Source organism: Hemibagrus wyckioides, linkage group LG02 (assembly GCF_019097595.1).
Source record: "Hemibagrus wyckioides isolate EC202008001 linkage group LG02, SWU_Hwy_1.0, whole genome shotgun sequence".
NCBI classification, from domain to species: domain Eukaryota; kingdom Metazoa; phylum Chordata; class Actinopteri; order Siluriformes; family Bagridae; genus Hemibagrus; species Hemibagrus wyckioides.
In genome coordinates, this window is record NC_080711.1 from 21,013,824 (window position 1) to 21,038,791 (window position 24,968).

At 39.6% G+C, this 24,968-nt stretch overlaps 2 gene segments (V, D, J or C); both read left to right on the forward strand.

Moving 5' to 3' along the window:
• Positions 1 to 3,125: 3,125 nt before the first annotated feature.
• Positions 3,126 to 3,650, forward strand: LOC131364241 (immunoglobulin heavy variable 5-10-1-like). The segment is given in 2 exon segments: positions 3,126 to 3,235; positions 3,334 to 3,650. Coding segments are annotated over 2 exon segments (360 nt in total).
• An 18,553-nt stretch (positions 3,651 to 22,203) lies between these two features.
• Positions 22,204 to 22,668, forward strand: LOC131364256 (Ig heavy chain V region 914-like). The segment is given in 2 exon segments: positions 22,204 to 22,243; positions 22,349 to 22,668. Coding segments are annotated over 2 exon segments (360 nt in total).
• Positions 22,669 to 24,968: the final 2,300 nt, after the last annotated feature.

Below are 24,968 nucleotides of genomic sequence, written 5' to 3' on the forward strand. Positions count from 1 at the left end.
GATCAGCATTTATCAAAAAATAATACTTAGTATTTACTTAGTTCATAGTTAATAATAAAATATTATCTTTTAATTTTTTGTACTTCATGTATTATTTCAAATGTTCTCAAATAATTGCTAAAAATTTGAATTATAAATTACATTTTAATATAAAAAGCAGACATAAACTGCCACTTTCACTGTCTCTAGTATCAGAGCTGGGTCAGGGTTAAAGGTGACTTCATTCTCAGTATGGGAAAGTCTTCAGGACAGAGGAGTTTTTCTCAGTAACAGGACAGGTGGTGAGGGAAGGACTGTTTCTAGTTGTAATAATGTGCATAGTCACAGGAAATAACTTGTTTGACTTTAAATGAAAAAAGAAAAAAAAAAACAAGAAATAAAAATAGTGATGATTCATAAAGACTTGAGGAAATGTTGTAGGAAAACCTGTGATGAAACCTGGAACTCTGCTTTGATTCATTGTTGATTATTTTATAACCTCCCCAATGTTTTATTCCTTACTTACTGGCACTGAGCTTCTCCACTTGTGTTTGTTTATGTAAAGCTCCAAGTAAGTAAACAGCAATTTATTCTTAATACAGAATGACTAGAATGCAGTCTGAGTGAATAAACCATTCAAATTTTAATTTTATTTGTTACATACACAATCATACATCATTATGACACAAAGTGAAATGATTTTTATGACTGTCTTTGATATAAAAATAGAGCCAATTAACACTACCATAAAACAATAAAGACAAGACAAATAAAATACAATAAAATAGAAAATATAGGGAATATAGAGGGGAACTTTGATGGAAATGTACATAAAAGTACAGAAATATCTGAATACAGTGATGTGGTATGAATGGAATGATGAATATAAATATAGAATGTTGTATCTATTGGTAAAGCACATGTGCAATTTTACTATTGTGCAATTGTGCTTTAGTCCAGCTGGGGTCATTGATGTTATGGTATAAGTCTAGAAAAGTCCAGGCTCTAGGTGTTCTCCTGGTTGAGGGCCTGAGTGACCTGCAGGATGAAGCTGCTCCTCATTCTCACTGTGTTAGGGAGCTCAGTGTACACTCAGCTGATTGCACCACCCTCTGTAGAGATGTCAGGTTCCGTATGATGTGAACATCTAGGTACCGGAAACTGTCCACTCTCTCCACTTGGCTCCTGTTGATCATGAGTGACTGGTAGTTCCCCTCCTGCTTTGTGCTGAAGTTCTCTATCAACTTCTTTGTCTTGCTGACATTCAGGAGATTGTTCTCCTGATTTTTAATCTCCTCTAGGTAAACCGTCTTACTGTTGTAATCTACCACACAATGATTCCTATGAATTTGTAGAGTATAAAAATTAAAAAGCTACATTTAGTAAAATAGGTTCTTGAACGTTTCCTAATGTGTTCATTAGATAAGTAAGGTATCTTCTAGAAATTATTTGACTTGGTTCCCTTTCTGATAGAGAAACATTCTGTTGTAGGGATTTACAAAATACCTTATTATAAACTCATCTATACAGTGAGCAGCATGTGGTTGTGGATTGAACACCTCCATAGTGGTCATGGCCACTCCCTATTCAAATAGAGTCGTGTATAAACAGCATGTTCTTGACTGCTCTAGTTTCCAGTGAGCTCTGTGATAACACTCCCATACACTTTAAATCTGGGTGAAGCAGAACTCAGAGAAGGATGATTTTAGGACAGTGTATTTTACTGGTACTCATTTCATGTAAGTTTATGTTTTTTTTTGTGAAGATTATTAGCATTAAAATCATTATAAAATAACATTACCTAGTTCTACTCTTTTCTTCCAGATTCTTATGGACAATCCCTGATCTCCTCAGCTTCTGTGGTAAAGAAACCTGGAGAGTCGGTCACTCTGTCCTGTACTGTCTCTGGATTCTCAATGAGCAGCTACTACATGCACTGGATCCGTCAGCAACCAGGACAAGGACTGGAGTGGATCGGGCGTATTGACACTGGCACTATATTCACTCAGTCACTGCAGGGCCAGTTCTCCATCACTAAATACACCAGTAAAAACATGCTGAACCTAGAAGTGAAGAGTCTGAAAGCTGAAGACACGGCAGTTTATTACTGTGCACGAGAGTCACACTGACAACAGACTCCAGAGCTGTACAAAAACTTACACAAGCACGTCCTCATGAGCTGTAAATATTCCCTCAGCAGGAAGCTGCACCCCAGAGACATTCATTATGAAGAACATCTATTCACACTCAGCACTCTGATCTTCATCTTTATTCCAATAGTTTTTTTTAGCAGTTATTAATATTAATAATCCCCATGTTATATATCACATTTACAAATCCGCTCTATAATAATGATTCTGATGACTAGTTGTGACTATATACTGTATTATTCATACTTTTACTCCTCCTATAAGTGATACCAGCTGCAGGAACACTACAGGTAAACGGTTAATTCCTGAATTTAGAAACACAGAGTCTGTTCAGCAGCACAGAATCTGACGAGAGATCAAACGAAATGTAACATGCATTTTGCAGCATCTCTACTACAAACTCCTAAATATAAAAATCATCTATAGGGGGCAGCAGCTTGCTTGTTTTCAAGAAGGATTCATGAAACTATGAAATCTAACAGCTGAAGGCTGTTTATGCAAATTCATCCTGTTATATAAAAAATCACCAGAAGTTTGTGTCACACGACTGAATGAGTTTGATGATGGAACTGAGGGTCACTCAGTACTACATATTTGTTATAATGATAACCAAGGTACCTGAGACATCACTCAAATATAAAACTCAATGTATTATTTTAAAACAAAAATACAATTACCCACAATATTATAATGACATCAACAGCAATTTACACAAACAAACAAAAATATAATTAAAATAAATATAATCAATTCCCATGGAAAATTACTTAAAGTTTGCTGGAATAGTCACATGACCTAAAACACTACATAAACATTTAATAAAACAGATAAAAAATGTATCTGGATATAACCCTAAAGTGGGTGTGGCCTTAACTAGAATTGTTTCTTAAAAATATACATGAAACCTATCACTGGAAACAGTGGAAAAAAGCCCACAGGTAGAATTTTATGCAAATCCTCCACTCATGTCTCTTACATTAGGGAGGTCTGTGTGTGTGTGTGTGGTGAGGAGGAGGAGAGCAGCTGAGCATTTTACTTCACCTCACTTTTAAATCAAACAACAATGCTCTCATTATCGGTGCTGCTGCTGCTTTCAGCTGCATTCTGTAAGTCTCCTTGTCAGTTGAATGAATTTAGATTTTATTCCATGTTTGTGAAAACGACTTGATGACTTTTGATGATGTTCTGTTGTTGTTATTTACAGGTGGTGTTAGCGGTGTGGAGCTCACTCAGACAGCCTCTGTGCTCGTGAAGCCTGGAGAGTCGTTCTCCATCTCTTGTAAGATCTCAGTGTCGAGTTATTGTATTACCTGGATACGGCAACCTGCTGGAAAAGCTCTGGAATGGCTCGGATATCTCTGTAGTAGCAGTAGCACTGATCTCAAAGACACAATGAAGAGCAAGATCAGTCTCAGCCAGGACAAATCCATCAGCACGGTTTATTTAAGAGGACAAAACTTTCAGGTCGAGGACACGGCTGTGTATTACTGTGCCAGAGACACAACACGACAAACTCACTGAAGCCCTGTACAAAAACATCCCTGCTCATTTTCCTCTCTCTGCTGTACACTTGTCCCCCGGGACTGTAGTATATTTGAGCTAGCAGAGCTAAGACCCATCTTTATCTCAACAATACATTAAATTATTGTTAATTAAGTGAATACACAGTTTATCCATCATTAATACTACACCAATCCAGTTGTGCAGGTTGTTGAAGTGGATGCTGGTATCAGTGATAGAAGCTCCACACACTCAGCTCAGTACAAAACACAAAAAAGAGAAAAAAAAGAGAAACAACGTGTAAATATTTTTTTGCACCTATTGAGAGCAGCAGTTCACTTCTACTGAAGTAAAACTCATCAAAAAAAAAAATCTGAGCAAACAGTAAAATTTATATTAAGCATTCCGATGTGGAATAAAAAAGTGTTCAGCAAAACATTCTGAGGTTACTCATTCATTGATTTATTCATTAAATAAAATACTTTATGTTCATTAATAATTAATATCCATCATTAATGACTAAGTTATAAGAACTCTCAACTCTTGCTTGCATGTGAAAAAGGTGATCACGGATTCCAAGATGGTGCCACTGCATCAGGCCTGCCGTCTATACCTGCGTCTGTGTCCGTTTTTCCTCACGTTGCTGCTTCATACACTTCTTTTTCTTTTTATTCATCTAGTCGACTCTCTAATAATATACGACTGGCTAACCCTGCTAAATATTCGCTCTACCATAGAGTATTTTCCACCGGCTCTCACACATCTGTGTTCAGGAACACTGCCGCCACTATTCACAGACCTGCCGGTTCACCGCTTGCATCCTTCTGCAGTTGATCTAAGGAGGAGATGACATCACCGCCGAGGCAAGCAAGGAGGAGTCTTACCTGAGATCGTCCTCATCGCTCTGCCCTCTAACACAGCTTCCAGGTGGATTGATACAGTGGGAGAAATTCATTCACCCCTGATCCCTAGGCTGTAGCTATCGTTGTCTTTAGCCTGTGCTGAGTGACTCAGATGCGCTACCGCTGTGGCTACAAAAGTGGTACAGCAACCGTGAGTCGTGAGTATGTGAGCTTTGAGCTGTTAGTTTCTGTCATTAATGATTCTTCTTGCTCTCATTTACTGGCCGCCTAAATATTCCTCCGATTTCATTCAGGAGTTTGCTGGTTTTATATCTAATGTAACTATAAATTATGATAAACTGATTATCTGTGAGGATTTTAATATTCATGTATGCTGTCCGAATAATAGCTTTTCTGTTGATTTTAATAATTTATTGGACTCTTTCAACCTTATTCAGTCAGTTAAAGTGCCAACATATGTAATTGGACACACCTTGGACCTAGTGATTTCATTAGGCCTCCTTCCCACTATCAGGGATGTGGGTAATTCATGTTTTTCGGACCATTTCCCAGTTCATTTCTCACTCTTCACCCAGCATGTCGACTCTACCTGCTCAATACGGCCGTATTATTTCATCACAAACTCCAGGTGGTTTCTCAGATGCCTTTATGAACAACTCTTTGACTCATTACACTAGCTTGGATTTGTACTTGAATCCAGATGATTTTATATCATTTTACTCTACATGCTCTAACATTCTGGACAAAATTGCACCCATGAAATTAAAGACAAAGAGATCATCACATGACCCATGGATGAATGACAATCTTCGTACCCTAAGGAGACACTGCAGGAAAGCAGAACGTAAATGGAGAAAAGACAAGCTTCATATCTCTCTGGAAATGCTTCGGAATTCTTTGGCACAGTACCAGGATGCTGTAAAAACAGCAAAATCAGAGTATTTGTTGACAATGATCAACTGTAACTGTCACCACCCACAAGTGCTTTTCAATGTAATACATTCTGTAATTCACCCTCAACTATTTGAGGTATTAAGGTATTTTCACCCTTTCTGAACATTTCAATCTGATTTCTCTCTCCACTCTCTCTGACATTGTTTCCTCCTTAAGGCCGACATCATCCCCTCTAGATGTAGTACTGACCAGACTACTAAAAGAGGTTTTTTGTTGCATGGGTCCTTGCCTCGTAGCCTTTTTTAATGATTGTCTTAGGTTGGGTGATGTGCCTGATGCTTTTAAACATGCTACTGTCACTCCACTCTTAAAAAAACCCATCTTGATAACCTCTAAATAACCCCATCTAAATAACCTGGTAGGAATCTGGGGTACAATGCTTGATTGGTTCAAGTCTTACATTTCAAACGCCCCCTGTGAGTGTTTGGATTGAAGCTTTATTACTTCATCTGATCCTTTCAGTTCGACATGTCAACCTTTTCTTTTTCTCTTTTCACAGATGTGTTCTGTGCTACTGAGCTCATCCAGCCAGACTCACTGCTTATAAAGCCAGGAGAGACTTTAACCATCACCTGTAAAGTGTCTGGAGCTTCTATCACTGATAGCAGCAGCCACTATGGAACAGCTTGGATTCGACAACCTGCAGGAAAAGCTTTAGAATGGATCAATTTAATTTATTATGATGGGACTATTCGTCAAAAAGATTCGCTCAAAAACAAGTTTGTTGTCTCTCGAGACACTTCCAGTAACACAGGGGACAGAACATGCAGACTGAAGACACAGCTGTGTATTACTGCGCTCACTTACACACAGTGACACTGCATTCTTCTTGATTTAATAAATCGTAACCGTTCACAGACTGCTGCTGTATAAGAGGAATAATGATTATAATTAGTGGCATTGAATATTGTAAAATAATAATCTTCAGGTTTGTAGCAGTAACTCCCTGACACATCCAAAGTACACAGTACGGTGACCGAGAAGTGCAAAATAAAATAACAAATCAGAAAACAAACACAATAACAAATCCAAAAACACAATAACAAATCCGAATACACAATAACAAATCAGATAACAAAATAACAAATCAGATAACGAAATAACAAATCAATTCAAGAAGCCTTTATTTTCATTTCAACCACATATAGCTGACGCAGTACATAGTGAAATGAAACAACGTTTCTCCAGGACCTGGTGCTACATAAACATACAACATAGAGTTCAAACACAAAAAAACACCACAGAGCTAGGACCGAAGTTTGTCCAAGCCACATAAAGTGCAAAGTGTGCAGCTAGGTGCAGACCGAGCAACGACAAGACAGAGCAAAAACAATAAGTACAAAAAAGACAACACAAAAACACAGGACACTTAGTGCCGAAAAAAGAAAAAGAACATGTGCAATGAAATGTAAATGAAATGAAATAAAATGAGATGATGTACAACTTTGAGACCTGACAACATGTATTGTGCAAAAATACAATAGCAGCGGTTGAGGTAGTGAGAAATAGAAATAAACATAAATATAAATATAGCAGCAGATGAAATAAACACAAGGGTTGAGGTAGTGTGTGTGTGTGTCGACACAGGTGAAGAGAGTGAGAGAGAGAGAGAGTGTGTGGGTGTGTGTGTGAGAGAGAGACAGAGAGTTCAGTCCTGAGTGTGTGTGTGTGCGAGAGAGTTTTGTACAGTTCAGTCCTGGGTGTGTGTGTGTGTGTGAAAGAGAGAGAGTTTTGTACAGTTCAGTCCTGGGTGTGTGTGTGTGTGTGTGTGTGTGTGAAAGAGAGAGAGTTTTGTACAGTTCAGTCCTGGGTGTTGAGGAGCCTGATGGCTCCTCAACAAAATTTCATTTTTTTTCAAAAATGAAAAGCATCTGAATATCCAGGTAACATTCCATCTGTTTTACATTTTTGAAAGCAGTTTTTACTTCAGATAACTGAGTTCAAATGATACTCACAATAATTCCTCCAATAATTTTGATTCAATACACGACACAGAGAGAGGTATTAGAGGAACAAAACACATCCACACATGCTACTGTATCCCATCACCCTGTCATTGATTAGTTTCCTATATCATGCCTCCAAGTGTTTTATTCCTGACTCAATCTGTCACTGAGCTCTTCTGCTTCTGTTGTATTTTAGATAAAAGACCTAGTTTCTAATGTTTGTTGCATTGAGAGGGCAGTCTGTGTGAATGAAACCATCTTTAACTGCTCATTATCACACACTCAGCTTCAGTTACAGTGATACACAGTGATGGATTAAAAAGACATGAGATGTAATGAGTAAAGAGCAGTGATGAACCTGACAGCATGAAACACACCCAGAGTCTTACAGGAAGCTTTTTCTCATCTCAGCTGTTCCTCTGTGAATGTTTTTATATCTCTAGTGGGCGTGTCATGCAAATGAAATCCTGCATTTGAACCATTTATGCTGAAACATTCAGCCCAACAACATACCAGCAGTTTGTGTTCATTTACAGCAGCAGGAATCATTTTAATTCTTTGAGATGGGACTAGGCAGTGTTTTGAGTTACTTTACTCTAGCAATCTTCATTCAATGTTAGTATTATTATTTATTTTATTTATATAGAGAAGCGTTTCATGGATTTTTTCTACTTTTTTTTTTAACTTAACACATATCTTTGTGTGTTCTTGCAGATTCCTGCAGTCAGACACTGATCGAGTCTGATCCAGTGATCATCAAACCTGATCAGTCTCATAAACTGACCTGCACAGCCTCTGGATTAGACATTAGTGGCTACTGGATGAATTGGATCAGACAGGCGCCTGGAAAAGGACTGGAATTTGTTGCAACTATAAGATATGATAGTGGTGAGATATATTACTCCAGTGCTGTTAAGGGCCGCTTCACCATCTCCAGAGACAACAGTAAGAAGCAGGTGTATCTGCAGATGAACAGCATGAGGACAGAAGACACTGCAGTTTATTATTGCGCCCGTGACACACAGTGATACTTCCCCTTAGACATCAGTACAAAAACACATACTTGCTATAATCACATGACAAACCCACGTTTTTAGATTCATGGAGGTCAAAGAACCAAACTATTTACAGTGTCTCTGACTTTTATTACCACTTGCTGACTTTTACTGGATTGATGTGAACATTGTCTAGACATTTATACTGATGTTAGATTACTTAAATTACTTCTAAATTTAAGCAAGGAAAACATAACACACAACATGAGATCCACTCAGTATAAAATTGTTCCCTATATGCTGTTTTAAACACAGAAATATTTAACAGTGTGACAAAGTGAGGACTATGGAAACATTTAAAAATCAGAGAGTAATTTGCATACTATACAATAACATTTAACTTAGATTCAGGTACTAGGTCAGGCTCAGGTTCAGGTTCCGTTTCAGGTACAGGTACAGGTTCAGGTGGCTGAAAGGTGTTGGCTCTCTTGCATAAAGCACAGTCTGGCAGAGAAACAGGCCCAGAGTAGCTACCATCTTCCTTATGCCTATATATAAACAAGGCTATGACATGGATGACGCAGACTGGGACATGTTTAGGCGCAGCTTTAGGCGCAACGTTACGTTGATATCATCAGAGCTGTGCCTAAACATGTCCCAGTCTGCGTCATCCAAAGCGTCTTGTAGAGCGGCCACTGATTGGTCCGTCCATCACATGACCTCCTGCTGAACCAGGTCTTCCTGCTTTAGCCTTGTTTATATATAGGCATAAGGAAGATGGTAAACACATTGATATCATCAGAGCTGCGCCTAAACATGTCCCAGTCTGCGTCATCCAAAGTGTCTTGTAGAGCGGCCACTGATTGGTCCGTCCATCACATGACCTCCTGCTGAACCAGGTCTTCCTGCTTTAGCCTTGTTTATATATAGGCATAAGGAAGATGGTAGCTACTCTGGGCCTGTTTCTCTGCCAGACTGTGCTTTGTGCAAGAGAGCCAACAAGCTGTTGTGGGATTTATCGAGAAACTAGCGTGTGACACAGTTCACAAGACTATCATCAGAATGTTTCCCAATCACTAGCAGTGGGTGGATAATCTGCGATGCCCTGAGATCCCACTCTGCCACGTATAACACAGGGCTTGCCAGTGGAAACATGGATGACTATAAAGTTGCATCCTACAGTGTGCAAAGAGTGGTGAAGGAGGCAAAGAGTCACAATTTCATCAAAGTAGCTCTAGGAGTCTGTGGCAGGGACTAAGAACAATAACGGACTACAGAACACCATCTTCCAGAATGGTGAATGCAGATGCTTTTCTGGCAAACAAGCAAAACACTTTTTATGCTCATTTTGAGGCTGCAGCTCACAGTGCTAATGGCATCAGCAGCGCTAACAGTGCGATAAGCAGCACGCATGCAGAGAACACTGAAGAGAAAAACGCCTTCATCATCTCAGAGCACAACGTGAGAAAGGCATTCAGGAAAGTGAACACCAGGAAAGCAGAAAGACTAGATGGCATCGGTCCTGAAGGCCTGTGCCAACCAGCTTGCATCTGTGTTCACTGAAATATTCAACCGTTCCCTGGAACTGTCTATAATCCCGACGTGCTTCAAACAGTCCACCATTGTTTCTGTCTTCAAGGAACCCCAGTCCTCCTGCCTCAGCAACTACTCCCAGTAGCCCTAATCAGAGACTTCATCACTTTTTCCCTACCTGACACCCTGGAACTGCTACATTTCACATACCAGCCCAACCGATCTACTGAGGACGCCATCGCACACCTCCATCACACAGCCCTGAGCCACCTGGACAGCAGTAACAGGAATTATGTTAAAATACTGTTTGTTGACTACAGTTCAGTGTTTAACACCACAATTCCCTCCATACTCACCACTAAGTTGGAGATCCTGGGCCTCAGCCCGTCTGTGTGGCCAATTCCAGCTCCACCAACATCACTAAGTTTGCAGATAATACCGTGGGGGTGGGTCTGATCTCCAACAACTATGAGACAGCCTACCAAGAGGAGACTGAAAACTTGGAGACATGGAGCCAGGACAACAATCTCCTCCTGAACATCAGCAAGACTAATGAGCCGATAGTGGACTTCAGTACAAAGCAGGAGAGGAATTACCAGCCCCTCACTATTAATGGGACCCCAGTGGAGAGAATGGACTGTTTCTGGTACCTAGGTGTTCACATAACGCAGGGCCTGTCATGTTCTTGTCACATTAACACCCTGGTGAAGAAGGCCCGGTAGCGTATGTAGAATCTCAGATGCCTAAAGGACTTTAAATTGCCCTCAAAGGTGTTAAAGACATTCTACACCTGCACCATTGAGAGCATTCTGATGGGAAGCATCACAGTCTGGTATGGAAACAGCACCAAGCAGGACAAGCAAGCTCTCCAGAGGGTGAAGCAATCAGCTGAGCATTCCATCTGCACAAAGCTCCCTAACCTGCAGACTATATACATTAAGTGGTGCTGGACCAAGGCCAGGAAGATAATGAAGGACCTCAGCCATCCCAACAATGGACTCTTCTCTCTGTTGTGGTCAGGGAAATGAGAGAATGAGGAGGAGCTTCTTCCTGCAGGCCATTCAGGCCCTCAACCAGAATACCTAGACCTGGACTTTCTGGACTTTTCACTGGACATCCTCATACATGTCATTCTACCTCAGCAGATTGTTGCACACACATAACTGCACTACTCTGCATAGGTCACACATTTTTTGCACTGTCACTTTACCGTTTACATTTACATTTACTGTTAAATTGGATATTCATATTTATGTCTATATATATATTTATATATAATGGTGTATTTTATCAATATAAAGTCACCTAAAATAAAATATAAAATCACTCATTATTGCCTACATTAAGCTTCGTATTAGTTCAATAATTGGTTCAAACATAAACTCAAGCTGCAATGATAGTTATCGCCAGTGAAGGCTGGTCAATATGGGGTGCCACCCTCTTAAAGTTAGCCAGAGAAGACTGCTACCGTAACACGTTAACAATAATTATATATTTTAATCCCAAAATAATTTAGTTGTACTATTCCACTCTTAAATTCCATTTATTTAAAATAATAAAAATCTAAACTCTATTTTGTACATTTATGTGTGTGGGTGGGGGGGTGTGGGGGCTTGAGACCTGAGGCTGAGCTCTAATTTTCTAGCACTTCTTATTAAATGCATTAGCCATGCTGTCAATGGAAAAGAGACTGGTCACTAAAATGACTGACTTTAACCAGAAGCTTATTGAGAAATTGGCAAGCCAAAAAGAATGTAGACCTGTAATTAGGCAACTTTAACCCCTGTTCCGTCACTGACTCTGACCTGTAAAGTGTTTGGATATTCATTAACTGATACCAGCTACTGTACACACTGGATACGACAACCTGCAGGAAAAGCTCTGGAGTGGGTCGGATGTATATGTGCTAGCGGTAGCACTTACATTTACATTTCAGGCATTTGGTAGATGCTCTTATCCAGAGCGACATACAAAAGTGCTTTAAGTCTCTTTTAATGAATACATTAACACTGGTTCAGTAGGTTACAGATTTAGGATACCATTAGCCTAAAATTGGGTGGGGCTTTTTTTTAAAAAAAACATATAACAATACATAAACAGGGAAAGATAAGAGCTAGTTTAAGTGCTTCAGGAAAAGGTAGGTCTTCAGACATCGTGTGAAGATAGTCAGTGACTCGGCTGTACAGTCATCTAGAGGGAAGTTCATTCCACCACCTTGGTGCCAGAACAAAGAACAGTCTAAATGAATACCTACCTTTCACCCTGAGAGATGGTGGGACCAGTCGGGCAGTGCTAGTGGATCGGAGTGAGCGAGGTGCAGTGCGAGGAGTAATAAGATCTTTAAGGTAAGATGGTGCTGGTCCATTCTTGGCTTTGTAGGCAAGCATCAGTGCTTTGAATCTGATGCGTGCAGCTCCCGGAAGCCAGTGGAGGGAAAGCAGCAGTGGGATGGTGTGGGAGAATTTAGGCAGGTTGAAAACAAGCCGTGCAGCTGCATTTTGGATCATTTGCAGTGAACGAATTGAACAGTTGCAGTAGTCCATTCTCGAAATAACAAGAGACTGAACAAGCACTTGAGTAGCCTGTGTGGATAGGAATGGTCGAATCCTTCTAATGTAGTACAGAAGAAACCAACACAAGCGTGTCACATTAGCAACATGGGAGGAAAAGGACAGTTGATTGTCTATGGTTACCCCAAGGTTGCGAGCAGAGGCTGAAGTTGTTCAGAGATAATGCAAGATCCTGGGCTGGGGATGAATCACCTGGGATGACCAGCAGTTCAGTTTTGCTGGGATTAAGTTTCAGCTGATGAGCTGTCATCCAAGATGAAATGTCCGCCAGACATGCTGAGATCCGAGCAGAAGCCGTGGTATCTGAGGGAGGGAAGGAGAAGATAAGTTGGGTGTCATCAGCATAGCAGTGGTGTGAAAAGTCATGTGAGGATATAACTTTGCCAAGAGAGTGGGTGTAGAGGGAGAAAAGGAGAGGACCAAGTACTGAGCCTTGTGAGACACCAGTAGAGAGTCTGCATGGGGCAGATGTCAATCCCTTCCATGTTACCTGATATGAGTGTCCATCCAGGTAGGAAGTAATTCCCATGCTGTTCCACAAATTCCAAGACTCCTGAGGGTGGACAAAAGAGGCTTGTGGTTAACTGCTGAAAGATCGAGGAGGATGAGGACTGATGACAGCCTGGCTGATCTAGCAGCATGTAATTTCTCAGTGACTGCCAAAAGGGCAGTCTCTGTGGAATGTGCTGCTTTGAAGCCAGACAGGTTGGGATCATGGAGGTTATTATAAACTGATTAGAGCTGATATAGAGCTGATTATAAACAATTCGTTCGAGAATTTTTGAAAGAAAGGAGAGAAGTGATACCGGTCTGTAATTACTGATGTCGGAGGGATCCAAAGCAGGTTTCTTCAGTATAGGGATAACTCTTGCTTGCTTAAAGGCAGTTGGTCCCTGTCCAGATGTTATGGATCCATTGAGGACTGTGGTGATGAAGGGCAGGAGGTTAGGTGAGATGGTCTGTAGCATAGTGGAAGGGATTGGATCCATTGGGCAGGTGTTAGGATTGAAGGAGTGGATGATTTGCAAAACCTCTTTTGCTGCTATGGTTGAGAGATGCTTCAGTTAAGGAGTAGCTGAGTCTTGGCTGTGTAACGTGGATGAAGTTGGGGCAGACGTGAAGGTCTGGCAGATCTTCTCAATCTTCTCTGTGTAAAAAGTGGCATCTTCAGCGGTCAGGGGATGGAGCAGGTGGAGATGGAGATGGCTGATTAGTGCAGAGAGGATGTTGTGGAGCTTTCGGGGATCTTGTGCAGAGGCTTCAAGCTTTTCCTTATAGAAGGAAGTCTTGGCAGAAGTCACTTCTGAAGAGAATCTGGACAGAAGCATATGATAAGAGGTGAGATCTGCATCCAGTCAAGATTTCTTCCTCTCTGCTGTTTGTAGTTCTCTCCAATTGTTGCAAAGCACATCTGACAGCCAAGGAGCAGAACAAGAAGTCTTCGTGCGTTTAGTGGGTAAAGGGCAGAGAATGATGGCCATGGTTGATGAAAGAGAGGAGAGAATAGTATCTGTAGCTAAGTCTAGGGGTAGGGAGGAAAAGGAGTCATAGTCAGGAAGAGATGAAAGAGTGCAGGAAGCTACAGAGGAAGGAGAGATAGAGTGAAGGTTCCACCAGATGAGAGAGGGATGCTGGGAGTTACGTTTGGGTAGGACAGGGAGAATGATAGTGAGGGATACCAAGTGATGATCTGAGATGTGAAGTGGGGTAGCAGTCATGTCTGTAGCTGGGGAAGGGAGATGAAGACCAAGTCCAGGATATTTTCTTCCTTGTGTGTTGGAGGGCAGCTGTTGAATGACAAGGAGAATTAATTCAGAAGAGTCAGAAGGCCAGCAGATATGGGTTTGAGGCAAATGTCTGTGGTTTGGTCAAAATGAGGTTAAGTACGAGTTACAAACGTAACAGAACAAGAAAAGTATGAGAGTAGACACTTACTTTTTAAGATATTAACAGGTCTTGGCAGAGCCTTCAGTATAAATTAGTAAGCCCTGCCCACAATTCACACCTTAAGGGAGATTGAAATTACTCTTGATTAATCACCTGACACAACTAAGAAGCATAGACCAACACTAAAGGACCAACAAGCTATACAATATAACACAGTTCAAATAACTCTAGAACCAACCAAGTTAAACAAATAGTTCGCAAAAGTCAGAATCCTACCTTACTAGATGGAATAGATTCAAATGAAGAGCTAAAGCACACACTGACTACAGTGAGAAACTGAAAAGCAGGTTTCAGGAGACACGTCCAGCAGCACAGTAACATTAACAGGGCAGAACATGCAGACTGAAGACACAGCTTTGTATTACTGCGCTCGTGACCCAAAGTGAGACAAATAAACAACATCCCTGTACAAAAACTCATCTAGTGTTCATTATAACAGAGGGTCCACAAGACACAGCACTGATCTATAGAAGTCTAAATAAAAAACAATAATCCCACAAATGAGATCAACGAGTTTCAAGTTAAATATTTTTTTAAGTCAGTAGTGTTGATTTAAAACCAAAATATTGTATCTCTAATATTGCTGCACATCATGAACACTATTATTATCACATCACTATCCTGAACTCTAGATACTGTAGTGTCTTGGGTAACAATAATCTCCTCAGCAAATTAGAATTTGTGTAATCATGGGTGAGAAAGTGTGAGAACGTTATTGTATGACATCTGAGGTAGATTTTTTCTGTTGTCATGATTCCAGTATCCTCAATCACTGATAATAATCCTCAATGTTAAATTTCCAAATATGATCCACAAAGCCTCCATCAAATGAATCTCCTCCTCATGATTTAAATACATTTCAGATACATTCTCCTCCCATCATCAGCAGATAAGCAAATACAGTTACGAGCTATCATACAGGTTGGATCCGACAACCTGCAGGAAAAGCTCTGGAGTGGATTGAATACATCGATAGTGATGGGGATACAGCTTACAGTGACAGACTGAAAAATAAGTTCAGCATCTCCAGAGACACTTCTACTAACACAATAACAATTGGAGGACAGAACATGCAGACTGAAGACACAGCTGTGTATTACTGCGCTCATTACACACAGTGAGACAGAATAGTGGATTCCTCTTACAAAAACCTTATGAGACATGTTACACACATCCTCTCAATGCAACTAATAAATCATCTCAGTCACACTTTAATTTACTTCTACTGGAATGAAGTCGTAATCATTTTCAGCATTTTAAAACAGTCACACAAAGTCATTTTTAAATAAAAAAGAAAACATTATTGAAAGAGTTTTCATTTTACAGGATTTTTAACCAACAATTAGAATCAGTGTATAATGAGTGGATTCAGGAATAATACAGCATGTTTCCAGCAGTGTGTTGTGTTTAACACACAGTCTGTTCTCACAGTGTGAGGTGCAATAATTGAAACAACTGAAGGAGGCAGCAGAGTTTAACAAATAAAGTCGAGAAAAAAGGCAAATCCACAAAATGCATTCTGTATGAGACTCATTCAGTATCACTCATTATCAGACAAATATCTGATTATATTTCACAATATATAACAATATATCTGATTATATTGTTTACAGTTTATATTTATGTGTTCACGTGAGACAGTGAAGGCTAAGACATACTAGAGACATCTTCTCAAAGGCTTCTGGATGAAGAAGTAGATGAAGTAGATTCTTTAAATTTAACAACTTTATGTTGTTATATGTTTTTGACTTTTTTATTGATAGCAAGAAAATTATCTTTTTTTTTTCCTCCTAAATGACTCTCGATCTGGATCATTTGGAAACAGGCCTTTTGTGCCTCTAGAGCGCAGTCTGTACAAACTCAACCATCTCAATCTGTTTCCATCTGTACATTTAGGCAATCTCCCTTTTCACATTTTGTTATGACTCCAGAATCCAGCATCAAGACACTCAGATTAAACTCAGTTACATTGTGTTGATCTGTTAATACAGTTGCTTGTTTTGGAAAACCTGATTTCTTGGAAAATTCTTAGGCAACTGAATGAGCAATAATAATTTTATACAAATAAACACCTTATTAAACTTTTGATAAATGTTTAGCCTACACATAGCAATTATAATAATCTGAAGATCCCCAAGTGTTTTCCTCCACAGATGTACATGGTGAGGAACTGACTCAGCCTGCTTCCATGACAGTCCAGCCAGGCCAGAGTCTCTCCATCCACTGCAAGGTTTCATATTCAGTTACGAGCGATAAAACAGCCTGGATCTGACAACCTGCAGGAAAAGCTCTGGAGTGGATTGGAATCATCTATTCTAATAGGAAGACAGCATACAGTGACAAACTGAAAAATAAGTTCAGCATCTCCAGAGACATTTCTACTAACACAATAACAATTGGAGGACAGAACATGCAGACTGAAGACACAGCTGTGTATTACTGCGCTCATGATCCACACAGTGACAAGACAAGTAACTAATACCCACATTACAAACACTTCAGCATAGACACCTAAATTTGCATTTATCCAAAAATAATGCAAAAGATTACTTCAAGTCAAGTCAAGAAGTTTTTATTGTAATTTCGACCATAAATAGCTGAAACAGTACACAGTGAAATGAAACAATGTTTCTCCATGGTGCTACATAAAACAACATAGAGCTACATCTGACAACGCAGAGCTAAGGACCTAAAGTAAGTTGTCCTAGCCATGTAAACTCACTCTCTGTGTGCACACTCATCGTTCTTGCTGATGAGACCCACCATGGTCATGTCATCGGCGAACTTGATTATGTGGTTCAAGCTGTGCATTGCTACACAGTCGTGTGTCAGCAGTGAACAGCAGTGGACTGAGCACACAGCCCTGAGGTGCCCCAGTGCTCATCACGGTGGTGCTGGAGATGCTGTTCCCGATCCAGACTGACTGAGGTCTCCCACTATTACTGCGCTCGTGACTCACAGTGAGACAGAATAGTGGATTCCTCTTACAAAAACCTTATGAGACATGTTACACACATCCTCTCAATGCAACTAATAAATCATCTCAGTCACACTTTCACTTTCTTCCACTGGAATGAAGTTGTAATCATTTGCAGCATTTAAAAAAAAGTTACACAAAGTCATTTTTAAATAAAAAAGAGAACATATATATAATCAATGGTCTTAGGCCTTCTCTGCTGGCCTAAACAGCAGTGATCTGAATCATTGATTTGCATTTAATATATTTAATATTTTTTTCCATGAATGTGTATTAACTTATTCCCAATAGTCTATTCTCTACATTTCATAGCTTTTCTCTTGGTTGCGCTACTTCCAGTAGTGTATATTTATGATAAGAGTATTTATCCAATCATATTTCAGCCAGTGGCTGACATCATGTGTTGCCTGGCCTTAAGGCCTTCAGAATCAATAGTGCAGGCACCATAGCTTAAAAAAAGTGGCAATGAAATTGTTCCATTAACCAATCAGATTTCGAGTTGGTGTCACTGGGGCCATCTGGAAGGCATACGATTATGTCAGTAATTTCCTGTCCTTTGACTGGATAATTGGAGTAGACAGAGGCAGCAAACCGCAAAAACTAAATAAAATATATATATATTTTAACTCACAATGGCTGATAGAGGCGAAGAAATCAATTTGGTTGCAGACATCCTTACAAATACATTTTCAACTAGTCAACTAGTCATTTGACTATTCCGTGTGAGGTGTGAAATACTGTAGCCTAATTTCTTTTTCACTTTCCTATTTAATAGTTGATTAGTATCTATTGCCGTGGGATCAGAATGATGGTATAGAGATGGATTAATTCAGGAAGGACACCAGTGAAGGCCTAGGTGTGAAATGCATGGCCCGCCACTGAGATAGATATATATATATACATATATATATATATATATATATATATATATATATATATATATATATATATATATATATATGTATATATATATATATATATGTATATATATATGTATCAAGTCATGTCATCATGAGGAAGATAGATGGTCACAAACCATCAAGCAAAGCTGAGCTGTTTGCTTTTTTGCAAAAAGAGTGGTATAAAGTTCCCCAACAGCAATGTGAAAAACTGGTGTAGATCAGGGAGCTAAAATGCATGCAAATCAGGGTTATTCCACCAAATACTGATTTCTTAATATTATTTAGCCAAAGCATTAACACAGTTTGTTTACAAATTATTTGCATTTTGTTTTTGTTTTTTTAATTTTTAAAGCTCTGCAAATACTGTATGATCTTGGGTTATTTTAATGTGTTTTCATTTCCTTTAAATATACATGCTAAATAACAATAAGAATAGTTCTATTTGGAATTTAGAAGAAATATTGTCAGTAGTTCACAAAAAATGAAACAAAACATAAGAAACTGATTATTTTGCAGTGGTCTCTCTATTTTTTTCCAGAGCTGTTTATACATACATACAGTGGGGCAAATAAGTATTTGATACACTGCTGATTTTTCAAGTTTTCCCACTTACAAAGAATAGAGAGATCTGTAATGTTCATCATAGGTACACCTCAACTATGAGAGACAGAATGTAAAAAAAATCCAGAAAATCACATCGTATGATTTTTAAATAATTAATTTCCATTTTATTGCATGAAAAAAGTATTTGATCACCTATCAACCAGCAAGAATTCTGGCTCTCACAGACCTGTTAGTTTGTCTTTAAGAAGCCCTCCTATCCTCCACTCATTACCTGTATTAATTGCACCTGTTTGAACTCGTTACCTGTATAAAAGACACCTGCCCACACTCTCAATCAATCAGACTCCAACCTCTCCACTATGGGGAAGACCAAAGAGCTGTGTAAGGACACCAGGGACAAAATTGTAGACCTGCACAAGGCTGGGATGGGCTACAGGACAATAGGCAAACAGCTTGGTGAGAAGGCAACAACTGTTGGTGCAATGATTAGAAAATAGAAGAAATTCAAAGTGACTGTCAATCTCCCTCGGACTGGGGCTCCATGCAAGATCTCGCCTCATGGAGTATCAATGATCCTGACAAAGGTGAGAGATCAGCCTAGAAGTACACGGGAGGACCTGATCAATGACCTGAAGAGAGCTGGGACCACAGTCTCAAAGGTTACCATTAATAACACACTACACCGTCATGGATTAAAATCCTGCAGCATGCGCAAGGTCCCCCTGCTCAAGCCAGCACATGTCCAGGCCCGTCTGAAGTTTGCCAAAGATCATCTGGATGATCCAGAGGAGGCATGGGAGGAGGTCATGTGGTCAGATGAGATCAAAATAGAACTTTTTGGTATAAACTCCACTCGCCGTGTTTGGAGGAAGAAGAAGGATGAGTACAATCCCAAAAACACCATCCCAACCGTGAAGCATGGGGGTGGAAACATCATGCTTTGGGGGTGCTTTTCTGCAAAGGGGACAGGACGACTGCACCGTATTGAGAAGAGGATGGATGGGGCCATGTATCGCAAGATTTTGGGCAACAACCTCCTTCCCTCAGTAAGAGCATTGAATATGGGTCGTGGCTGGGTCTTCCAACATGACAATTACCCCAAACACACAGCTAAGGCAACTCAGGAGTGGCTTCGTAAGAAGCATTTCAAGGTCCTGGAGTGGCCTAGCCAGTCTCCAGACCTAAACCCAACAATAGAAAATCTATGGAGGGAGCTGAAACTCTGTGTTGCCCAGCGACAGCCCCAAAACCTGAAAGATCTGGAGAAGACCTGTATGGAGGAGTGTGCCAAAATCTCTGCTGCAGTGTGTGGAAACCTGGTCAAGAACTACAGGAAACGTCTGACCTCTGTAAATGTAAACAAAGGATTCTGTACCAAATATTAAGTTCTATTTTTCTAGTTTTCATAGTTGAGGTGTACCTATGATGAAAATTACATATCTCTCTATTCTTTGTAAGTGGGAAAAATTATATATACAAAATATTGCCAAAAGTATTCGCTCACCCATCCAAATAATCAGAATCAGGTGTTCCAATCACTTCCATAGCCACAGGTGTATAAAATCAAGCACCTAGGCATGCAGACTGTTTTTACAAACATGGGACCCATGTGAAAGAATGGGTCGCTCTCAGGAGCTCAGTGAATTCCAGCGTGGAACTGTGATAGGATGCCACCTGTGCAACAAATCCAGTCGTGAAATTTCCTCGCTCCTAAATATTCCACAGTCAACTTTCAGCTGTATTATAAGAACATGGAAGTGTTTGGGAATGACAGCAACTCAGCCACGAAGTGGTAGGCCACGTAAACTGACGGAGCGGGGTCAGCGGATGCTGAGGCGCATAATGCGAAGAGGTTGCCAACTTTCTGCAGAGTCAATCGCTACAGACCTCCAAACTTCATGTGGCCTTCAGATTAGCTCAAGAACAGTGCGCAGAGAGCTTCATGGAATGGGTTTCCATGGCCGAGCAGCTGCATCCAAGCCATACATCACCAAGTGCAATGCAAAGCTTCGGATGCAGTGGTGTAAAGCACGCCACCACTGGACTCTAGAGCAGTGGAGACGCGTTCCCTGGAGTGACGAATCGCGCTTCTCCATCTGGCAATCTGATGGACGAGTCTGGGTTTGGCGGTTGCCAGGAGAATGGTACTTGTCTGACTGCATTGTGCCAAGTGTTGGTGGAAGGGGGATTATGGTGTGGGGTTGTTTTTCAGGAGCTGGGCTTGGCCCCTTAGTTCCAGTGAAAGGAACTCTGAATGCTTCAGCATACCAAGACAATTCCATGCTCCCAACTTTGTGGGAACAGTTTGGAGCTGGCCCCTTCCTCTTCCAACATGACTGTGCACCAGTGCACAAAGCAAGGTCCATAAAGACATGGATGACAGAGTCTGGTGTGGATGAACTTGACTGGCCTGCACAGAGTCCTGACCTCAACCCGATAGAACACCTTTGGGATGAATTAGAGCGGAGACTGAGAGCCAGGCCTTCTCGTCCAACATCAGTGTGTGACCTCACAAATGCGCTTCTGGAAGAATGGCCAAAAATTCCCATAAACACACTCCTAAACCTTGTGGACAGCCTTCCCAGAAGAGTTGAAGCTGTTATAGCTGCAAAGGGTGGACCGACGTCATATTGAACCCTATGGATTAGGAATGGGATGTCACTTAAGTTCATATGCGAGTCAAGGCAGGTGAGAGAATATAGTGTGTGTGTATATATGTATATGTATATGTATATGTATATGTATATGTATATGTATATATATACACATACACACACACATATATATATATATATATATATATATATATATATATATATATATATATATATATATATATATATATATATATATATATATATATAAAACCAACAGTTGGAATCAGCATTTACTGAGTGGATTCAGGAATAATACAGCATGTTTCCAGCAGTGTGTTGTGTTTAACACACAGTCTGTTCTCACAGTGTGAGGTGCAATAATTGAAACAACTGAAGGAGGCAGCAGAGTTTAACAAATAAAGTGAACAAAAGTGAATCCACAAACTGTATTCTGTATGAGACTCATTTGGTATCACTCATTATCAGACAAATATTGATTTATTCAGGATATTTTTAGGAGTATTTTTTACTTTTCAGTCTTAAAGAAATGCAAACTAATTTAAACACCGAAGACCATTTCCATTGTGATTATTAAAACCTGTTGAAGATCAGCATAACAATATGCAAATAAATATGCAAAATGTTCCCCTTACAGCTACATATAGAGAAATATCAGCCACGGTCACTGTGGGCTCTGGAGAGTTTAGCACTGCTTTTAGATAAAAGATGTTCCTTCCAGTTCTGCTGCTGCTGGCAGCTTCATCCTGTGAGTTTCACTTCAGTAATGAACTCAGAGCTGCTAGTAAATTACTGCAGTTATAACCTACTGTACATACATTTTTACTGAAATTGTGACATCTCTTTTTTTCAGATGTGGAATGTGCAGTAGAGCTCACTCAGGACACCTCAGTGATGTTAAAGCCTGGAGATTCTTTAACCCTCAGCTGTAAAGTATCCGGTTACTCAGTTACTGATAACAGCTACGCTACAGCTTGGATTCGACAACCTGCAGGGAAAACTCTGGAATGGATAAATGACATTTGGGGGGGTGGAACCATGTATCATAAAGAGTCTCTAAAAAGCAAGTTCAGTATTTCTAAAGATGCCTCCAGCAGCACGGTGACTCTGAGAGGACAGAACATGCAGACTGAAGACACAGCTGTGTATTACTGTGCACGAAGGCCACACTGATGCATTTCCTTAAATATCATTACAAAAACACATGTGTACTGTAATCATACATTGAGCTCATATTTTCATAATCTAGGTATTTGCACTGAAGAGAGATTTCTTATCATTTGACAATTAAACAGCATTTACTTAAATAAAAACTAATTTAAGCACCACAAAACATTTTAAGAAATATGTGAATTTATTAACTTATATATATTATCATATATACTTATATTTATTAACACATACTGTATATTTTTGGAAGAGTCTTAATTTTTTTTCTTCAAATGACCTTTGAGTTGGACAATGAGAGTAAAGAACAACCTCCATCATAAAGACCTGGTTATAAATGATATAACTGATACCACTGATTCATTTGATTAAAACAGTTGCCATCACCCAACTCCCTTTTACCATACAACTGCATTGCTTTTATTTTTAAGGTGACTGCTTTTCAATTTTAATTTTATGTATGTGTGTGTCTATACACCTTCTCAGATGCTGAGTTAGCTTTTAGCCTGTAAAAGTGTCAGGTCACATAATAAGTATTTATTTACTGAAGTCAGATGTAAAGCATTGTGCTTTGTTTGTGAAACACAGATTGCTGTTTTTAAAGATTACAGTTTACCACTACGCAACTAAACATGCAGAGAAACACAAGAACTTGACTGATGCAGAGCAGCGACAGTGCAGGCCATAATCTAGCCCCTGTTTGCCATCATCTAAACCCTGCTTGCTATCATTTTCTGGGCAGAAAAATCTTCTTGTAGTTTGGTTAATCATCTAAAAAGTGTGTGTTTAAAACTGTTTTTATACATTTCAAATTTGATTTTAAGGTGATTTAGGAGAGAGGATGACATGTTATATCAATTGAAATTGGTCCTTCAAAACTCTCTAAACATTTGTGAAACCCTGATTACTTTCTACACCAAATACTCAAAATGCAGACTTAAATATAATATAGATCATCTATACAGTGAGCAGCGTGTGGTTGTGGATTGAACACCTCCATAGTGGTCATGGACACTCCCTATTCAAATAGAGTCGTGTATAAACAGCATGTTCTTGGCTGCTCTAGTTTCCAGTGAGCTCTGTGATAGATAACACTCCCATACACTTTAAATCTGGGTGAAGCAGAACTCAGAGAAGGATGATTTTAGGACAGTGTATTTTATTGATACTCATTTCATGTAAGTTTATGTTTTTTCATATGAAGGTTATTAGTATTCTAATCATTATAACATAACATTACCTAGTTCTACTCTTCTCTTCCAGATTCTTATGGACAGTCCCTGACCTCCTCAGCTTCTGTGGTGAAGAGACCTGGAGAGTCGGTCACTCTGTCCTGTACTGTCTCTGGATTCTCAGTGGGAAGCAACTACATGCACTGGATCCGTCAGAAACCAGGACAAGGACTGGAGTGGATTGTCAATGTATTGACAATGGCACTATGGCACTATATTCACTCTGTCACTGCAGGGCCAGTTCTCCATCACTAAAGACACCAATAAAAAACATGCTGTACCTAGAAGTGAAGAGTCTGAAAGCTGAAGACACGGCAGTTTATTACTGTGCACTGACACAACAGACTCCAGAGCTGTACAAAAACTTACACAAGCACGTCCTCATGAGCTGCAAATATTCCCTCAGCAGGAAGCTGCAGAGACATTTATTATGCAGAACAACATCCATTCACACTCAGCTCTCCCTCTTTATTCCAATCTCTTCTAGCAGATATTAATATTAATAATAACATTAATAATCCCTATGTTATGTATCACATTTACATTATGATGGCTTCACATGTTTAACTTGAGGCAAATTAGGGCTTGGACAATGATTCTGATGACTATTTGTGACTATATACTGTACTATTCATGCTTGTATTCCTCCTATTTATGATATCAGATCAAGACACTCTACAGGTCAGTGGTTAATTTCCTGAATTTAGAAACACAGAGTCTCTTCAGCAGCACAGAATCTGATGAGAGATCAAATGATATGTACATGTTTTCTGCAGCATCATTACTACAAACTCATAAATATAAAAATCATCTGTAGGGGGCAGCAGCACACTTGTTTTCAAGAAACATTTATGAAACTATTAAATCTAATAGATGAAGGATTTTTATGCAAATTCATCCTGTTATATAAAAAAAAATCAGCCTCTTGCTCACCAGAAGATTGTGTCACACGACTGAAAAAAATAAGAGCCACAGTGACTGGAGCTGAGGAAGCAGCTGTACTAAAACCAGACACTTTTTACACTGCGTTTATTTTGAACAAGTCACATGTACTGTTATCATTTATCTATTATG